The sequence below is a fragment of the Triticum urartu genome, chromosome 7A (assembly GCF_056163025.1).
Source record: "Triticum urartu cultivar PI428250 chromosome 7A, HENAU_Tu73, whole genome shotgun sequence".
In the NCBI taxonomy this organism is placed as follows: Eukaryota; Viridiplantae; Streptophyta; class Magnoliopsida; order Poales; family Poaceae; genus Triticum; species Triticum urartu.
The window spans coordinates 423,913,164-423,920,175 of NC_141879.1; the positions used below are offsets into that span (position 1 = coordinate 423,913,164).

Sequence of the window (7,012 nt, forward strand, 5' to 3'; positions counted from 1 at the left end):
GGCGGCTACCCTGGGCGGCCGCTCCGCCGCGCCCGGCTTGCCGAGTAGGAGGGGCCCTCGCGTCGCCGCTCTTCGGTGAAGCACGAGGAGTAGGGCTCCGACTTGGTTGAGGTGCTGACTACGCCGATCCACGAGCTCCGAACCCGCCTGGCTCTTGTTTTAGATTTTCTTCATTTCCTTCCTGTATTTAGTTGAAGCTGCCTCGGGTGGGCGTGTAATGAACAATGACATGTATGCATGAAATGGAAGTCTGCTATTATTTTCATTCTAGATGAAATTACTTAGCTTGTGTACTGCGCTTGTCATGAGACGAAGTCCGGAGGCGGGTGGCCTCCTGATGTCATGAGCCCCCAGGCGAGTTATTAGGACCACAGGGCTCGGAGTCCCCGAGCGTAGGTGAGCTTTGGTGAGTTGAGGAGGGCTCGTGCCCTTGAGCTCACTTGAGAGCGCGGAGCGAGTACTGATATGCCAAGGCCCGAGCAGGCTTGGCGAAGTAAGTCATGAGGGCTGAAGAGCCTAACGCCAGAGCCTGAGCAGGCTTGGCAAGGTGAGTTCGTGAGGTCACGGTGACCGAGAGCTGAGACCGGCCGTATTCCAACCCCCACGCGCGAGGCGCGCGAGGGAGGGCAAGTGGCGCAGCCCGGCCCGAAGAACTGAACTTGAGAATAGCACGAGAAAAATGAGCAAAACCAGAGCAAACCACAATAAACTCGGAAAACTTCATAGCATGGGGTAGAGGAAGGGCTGACAGCCAAGGAAGTAGAAAAGGCTGACAGCTAAACACCAAGGCGAAAAAAAGGAAAAAGGTTGCGTCCGACCCCTAGCTACGTCTTCTTCCCAGTGCGGAGCTAAGGACTGCCACTGGGACGTTGGTGGGAGCCCGATCTGAGGGCCCATAGGCAACGCACAGGAGACTCCGAGGCGTGTACAACCCCAACTCATTATTACGTGAGAGTGTCACGAGCGGAGACCTTCACGGGCACGGAGCCTTGATTGTCTTCACGAGCACGAAGCCTTGATTATGGATAGAACCTCCTGAGGTGCTGAATGTTCCAGGAATTCTGGATGAGTATCCCATCTTGCGTCTCCAGGCGCACAGCGCCAGGCCTAGAGACACGGGCGATTCTGAACGGGCCCTCCCACATAGGCGAGAGCTTGTGTAGCCCTTCCGTGGAGAGGACCCGCCTCAGGGCCAAGTCACCAACTTCCAATGTTCTAGAGTGGACGCTGCGGCAATGATACCGCCGCAGCGCCTGCTGATATCGCGCTGCCCTGGGCGCAGCTCGGCGACGGCCCTCCTCGCCGAGCACGAGGTCCATCCGCCAGGCGGCGTCCTGGTGTTCCTCATCGAAAGCCAAGACCCGTGGGGAGCGACACTTGACCTCGTGAGGGAGGACCGCCTCCGCTCCATAAACGAGAAAAAACGGGGTTTCTCCCGTAGGTTTGGCTGCGGTGGTGCGGATTGACCACAGCACGGATTGGAGCTCATCGATCCAGCCCCTGCCGCAGGCCTCGAGCTTTTTCTTGAAGCTGCGTGTCTTGAGGCCGTGCAGGACCTCTGCGTTGGCGCGTTCGGCCTTCCCATTGCTCCTGGGGTGGGCCACTGAGGCGTAGCAGATCTGCGTTCCAAGGTTAGGACAATATGATCTGAAGAGATTGCTCGTGAACTGCAAACCATTATCCGTGATGATGCGGTTGGGGATGCCGAAGCGGGTCACGAGGCCCTTGATGAACTTGACGGCCGATCCTGCGGGAATCGTGCACACCGGCTCCACCTCGGCCCACTTGGTGAACTTGTCGACGGCGACATAGAGGAAACGGTAGCCCCCTGCCGCTCGGGGGAACGGTCCCAGGATGTCCAGCCCCCAGACCATGAAGGGCCAGGAGAGCGGGATGGTCTGAAGATCTTGCGCTGGCTGATGGATTTGCTTGGCATGGAACTGGCATGCCTTGCAGGCTCGCACGAGCTCCGTGGCGTCGTCCAACACTGTGGGCCAGTAGAAGCCGCTTCGAAAGACCTTGCCCACGAGGGTGCGGGACGATGAATGATGGCCGCAATCCCCCCCCCCCCCCCCCCCCCCGTGGATGTCGGCCACCAGCTCTTGCCCTTGCCTCCTCGAGATGCATTTTAGCGAGACGCCATTAGGGCGCCTCCTATAGACCTCACCGTCTTGGATGCAGTAGGCCGAGGCCTGCCAAACCACACATTTCACGCCTTCCTCCTTCTTCGGCAAGGTGCCGCTCAGTAGGTATGCCTTGAGTTCCTCAGTCCAGCAGTCTTCCTCAAGTTCAGCGGCGAGCAGCAGGCGGGCTCCGGAGGGCGGTCCGCAGGGTGGTGCGCCGACTTCGGGAGCCGCTGGCAACCCCTCATGCGTGAATGCCGGCTCCGGAGTAGGTGGTGCCGCCGATGGCCTGAGCAAGCGCTCCTCGAAGAGACCTGGTTCCTGCGGCTCTCGTCGGGAGGCCCGCTTGGCGATGTCGTCTACTTCCTTATTCGTGCCCCTCGGCACGTGTTCTAGCTCCAGTCCTAGGAACCGCTTCTCCATCTTGCGCAGCTCCTCCAGATACGCTTCCATGTGTTCGTCCTTGGGCTTGTACTCTTTGTTAGAGAAGTTGACGAGGAGCTGCGAGTCGCCTTTGATGGTGAGACGCTTCACCCCTAGTGCGGCCGCGGCCTTGAGCCCAGCTATTAGGCCCTCGTACTCCGCGATGTTGTTGGAGACCTTTTCGCCACGCTGGAAGCAAAGTTGCACAGCGTAGCGGAGCTTATCCTGAGTGGGTGATACCAGCACGGCGGCCCCCGCTCCGAGGCACGAGAGGGCACCGTCAAAATATACCACCCATCCATCCGGAGTTTCATCGCCCGGGGCCAGCGAGCGGTCCTCGCCAGCCCCCTGGTCCGGAGCGTCGGTCCACTCTGCCACGAAATCAGCCAGCGTTGTCCCCTTGATGACCCGCGTGGTGCTGAACTCCAGCTGGAACGCCTGCAGCTCGATGCTCCACTCAGCAACCCTCCCGACGACGTTCGGGCCCCGGAGTACCTTCTCCAGGGGGTAGGCTGAGACGACCTTGATGGGATGGCCTTGAAAATAGTGGCGCAACTTCCTGGAAGCAACAAGGAGTGCCAGCAGCAGCTTCTGGGGCATGGGGTAGCGCGAACGAGCGTCGCGGAGCACGGTGCTGACGAAGTACACGGGATGCTCCATGAGGGTTGGTGATGCGGGACCCTCAGGTGCTTCTGATGGCTCAGGAACTCTACACAGGCTGGCGGGGTCGCCAGACATTGCGGCCGTGTCAGCTCCGGAGGTCGTGTCATGGGGCAGCGGAGTTCCGGAGGGCATCGGGTCGTTCCACGAGCTCTGGCCCCTGACCCTTTCCTCTCGTGCCACTACCAACGCCGCGCTGGCGGAGTGAGGCCTAGTGGCGAGATAAAGGATCAAGGGCTCCTGAGGCCTTGGCGCCGCCATAACCGGCGGGCTGGTGAGGTACTTCTTGAGATCTTGGAAGGCAGCGTCGGCCTCCGGAGTCCACTCAAAAGGCCCCTTCCTCTTCATGAGCTTGAAGAAGGGGAGGGTGCGCTCGCCGAGCTTCGAGATGAAACGCCCCAAGGACATCACACACCCCGCAAGTTTCTGCATTTGCTTCAGGGTTGTGGGCGGCTTCATTCTCTCGATGTATTTTACCTTCTCTGGGTTGGCTTCAATGCCCTGGTGCGAGACCAGGAATCCTAGCAGATTGCCCGAGGGGACCCCAAACACACATTTTTCCGGGTTGAGGCATAAGTTCACCTTGCGCAGGTTGGCGAACATTTCCTCCAAGTCCCCGACAAGGGTCTTGGCCTCCTTGAACTTGACCACGATGGCATCGACGTAGGTCTCTGCGTTCCTCCCGAGCTGAGGGCCGAGGGTGATGTGCATCAGCCGTGGAAGGTGGCGTCTGCGTTCCTCAGCCCGAAGGGCATGTAGATGTAGCAATAGGTACCGCATGGGGTCAGGAACGACGTCTTCTCTACGTCTTGTACTGCCATTTTGATCTGGTGGTAGCCTGAGAAGGTGTCGAGGAAGCAAAGCAGGTCGCACTCGGCCGTCGAGTCCACGATCTGGTCGATGCGAGGGAGAGGGAATGGGTCCTGAGGGCAGAACTTGTTGAAGCTCGTGAAGTCAACGCACATGCGCTCTTTGCCCCCTTTCTTCGGGATGATGACGGGGTTGGCCAACCATTCAGGGTGGCGCACCTCCCGGATAACGCCTGCTTCTTCCAGCTTCCGGGTCTCTTGGACGATGAAGGCCTGCTTTTCCGGAGCCTGCCGCCACGCCTTTTGCTTGATAGGTCATGCGTTCGGGCACACCGTAAGGTGGTGTTCAATGACGTGCCTAGGCACCCTGACCAGGTCGGTCGCCTTCCATGCGAACACGTCCTTGTTCGCCCTAAGGAAGGCCACCAACGCCTCCTCTTGCTTTGGAAGCAGGCCCGCGCTGATGGTGAAAGTGGAGCTCGCGTCTCCCTCATTGACGGGTACCTGCTTGGTCTCAACACGATCCTGAGAGAAATTCTGTTTCTTTTGGGCTGGAGCGGCCTCGGCGGCCTCCGGAGCCTCCTCTGCGCTTGGGCGAGCCGCGGCAGTGGCTCAATAAGCGTGCTCGAGGACCTGAAGGGTGTCCTTGGTGTCTCCTTTGATGGTGATGGTGCCACTGCTCTCGGGCATCTTGACGATGTTGTAGCCCGGGTGAGTCACCGCCATGAACTTGGCCAGGGCCGGGGAAGCCGAGGATGGCGTTGTAGGGCAGGTGGACAGGCGCGGCGTCAAAGTCGATGAGCTCGGTCCAGTAATTGGCGTGTGTCCCGAAGGTGACGGGGAGGCGGACCTGCCCGAGCGGGACGGCCGAGCCCGCGACCCCCGAGAAGGGTTTGGTAGGGAGGAGCTGCCCGTAGGCCACCGGCAGACGACCAAAGGCCTCTGCAGAGAGGATGTTGAGCCCGGCGCCACCGTCGACGAGGGTCCTTGTGACGGCCACCCCGCGGATGGTGGGGTACATACCATGGGGAGGAAGCAAGTGCCGGTTGTAGCTCTGGTGCAGTCGCCGGGGCTGAAGATGATGACGTGCCCCTGCGCGTCTAGCCCCTGCGGGGCCTCCTACGGCCAAGCGGCAGCCCCCAGCCTTCGAAGGTGTGATTTGGCATGACGGGCCGATGCCGGCGCCTGGGATCCTCCGATGATGTAGGCGACCCCGCGGGACGGTGGTGCTCCGCCGGCAGCATCCAGCAGCTCGCCGAGGCGAGCCACCCAAGCGTCAAGCCCCGCCGCAGGCGGCCGGTGTCGGAGCATCTCCTGGGCCGTTAGAAGCGCCGCCAGCGAGGCCAGGGGAAGCAGGAGTGGCGTAGAGGGCCGCTCCCTAGTGGCCGGGCCAGTGATGGGGTCGTCGACGTGGAGGACGAAGCGCCCGTGAGCGATGCGGTCCGCCAACGCCACCCGGGCGATGGGAACGGCTCCAGCCTCCACGCGGATGCCGCCGGCAGGTGTCACCATGGCGACGCAGGGCAGAAGAGGGGAGGCGAGGTCATCGGAGAGGCAAGATTTCGACATGCCCCCTACCTGGCGCGCTAAATGTCAGATTTCGGGCTCCACAAAAACCCTTAAGATTCGAACACAGGGGCATGACGAAGATCTCTCCCACTACACGTCTACCTAGCGCCTCGCTCTTCTCCTGGTGGTGGGAATGGAATGCAAGCAAGCAAACAAGTAGATCACACAAGAGTTTACCCAGGTTCAGGCCACCTTGCGGTGTAAAACCCTATGTCCTTCTTTAGTGGATTGGCCTCGCGAGGGCTCGAGTATGAACAAGTACAGTGGTTTCCTGAGCTCAAGAGGCAAGCTCAAGAAGGGTGAGGAGGTGGATGTTCTTGCTCCTTTTCTAGTCTAAGTCTCAATGGGTTGATCCCCCTCTATGATGGAACCCCAGCTACTTATATAGGCAGCCAGAGTCCTCTTCCCCCGAAATGTTTAGGCGGGAAGGGAATCCCACAATAGCCATTTTAGCGGGAACACAAGGATGCTCCTATCCTGACAAAAGGTGGTCTTCGCCTCCAAAGAGGGCAGGCGGTGACGCGGTGGTGGGCTCGGCAATGACATCCTTCCTGTCGTCCTTGCAGTCTTCGGTCTTGTTGCACCAAAGGGGAAACCTTTGTCTCGCCCCTCAGGAACCTGCGCCTGTGCGGTCTCCTTTGCACCGATACGGAAACTGCGCCCGCTGGCGCGCGCTGGTGCCCGCTGGCACGGTTCGTCATGGCTTGCGTCATTGCCTCCTCCTGAAGGAGCCCTTCCCTTGAGATCTCCGCCCTCCCGAAGCAGCCTAGCCGAGGCCACTCTAGGGAGAGGTCTTGGTCGCCCCTCCAGAGCAGCCTAGATGAGGCCGCTCCCTGAGGAGGTCTTGGTCGTTCTCCCCGCGAGGGCTGGCCCCTCGCGAGGGTCTTGAGCAGGTGGTCGATCAACTGGACCCTACCGGGCCGTACCAGGAACGCGACATGGGCCGCAGACAAGAAAGTCTGGGTACCCTGGTTCCCAATACGCCGACAACACGGAAGAGCATCGTAAAGAAGGGAAAGCTCTCATGGACCTAACCCCGCTACACTATGGCCATTGACTCATGAGCCTGGCACAGCACAAGGAATCGACTCTGGACCGCTAAGATAAGTTTCACACTCTTGTCAGCCAAGCGCTGCGGCATAGGATTCCCATCTCTCACAGCCTTGCTTCGGCAATGCCGCCTTCCTTTCCTACCATCAGGAAGCTGCTTGCATGCTAAAGGGGACCTCTTGAGCATCGCGCCTCAGGAGCTCCTACTGGACCTTGGGCCGCTCACCTCCTGGCCTTGACCACGGCATCGCAACCTGGCATACCAGCGACGACTGCAGCCTGCCTGGGGACTGGAGCCTATCAGTGTAGAGCACCAAGCTACCGTGAGGTTGGAAAGGGGAGACTGAGCCAAAGCAGGGCATGCAGTCGTACATCTTC

The 7,012-nt window shown here is 60.2% G+C and overlaps 1 protein-coding gene across 1 annotated transcript; it reads right to left on the reverse strand.

Moving 5' to 3' along the window:
- Nucleotides 1-1,019: 1,019 nt before the first annotated feature.
- LOC147959822 (uncharacterized) lies at nt 1,020-3,917 on the reverse strand. Its single transcript, XM_087532935.1, has 2 exons — nt 1,676-3,917; nt 1,020-1,558 (listed from the first exon to the last, which is right to left on the reverse strand). The coding sequence occupies exons 1-2, from the start codon at nt 3,915-3,917 to the stop codon at nt 1,020-1,022; spliced, it is 2,781 nt and encodes a 926-aa protein (XP_087389061.1).
- Nucleotides 3,918-7,012: the final 3,095 nt, after the last annotated feature.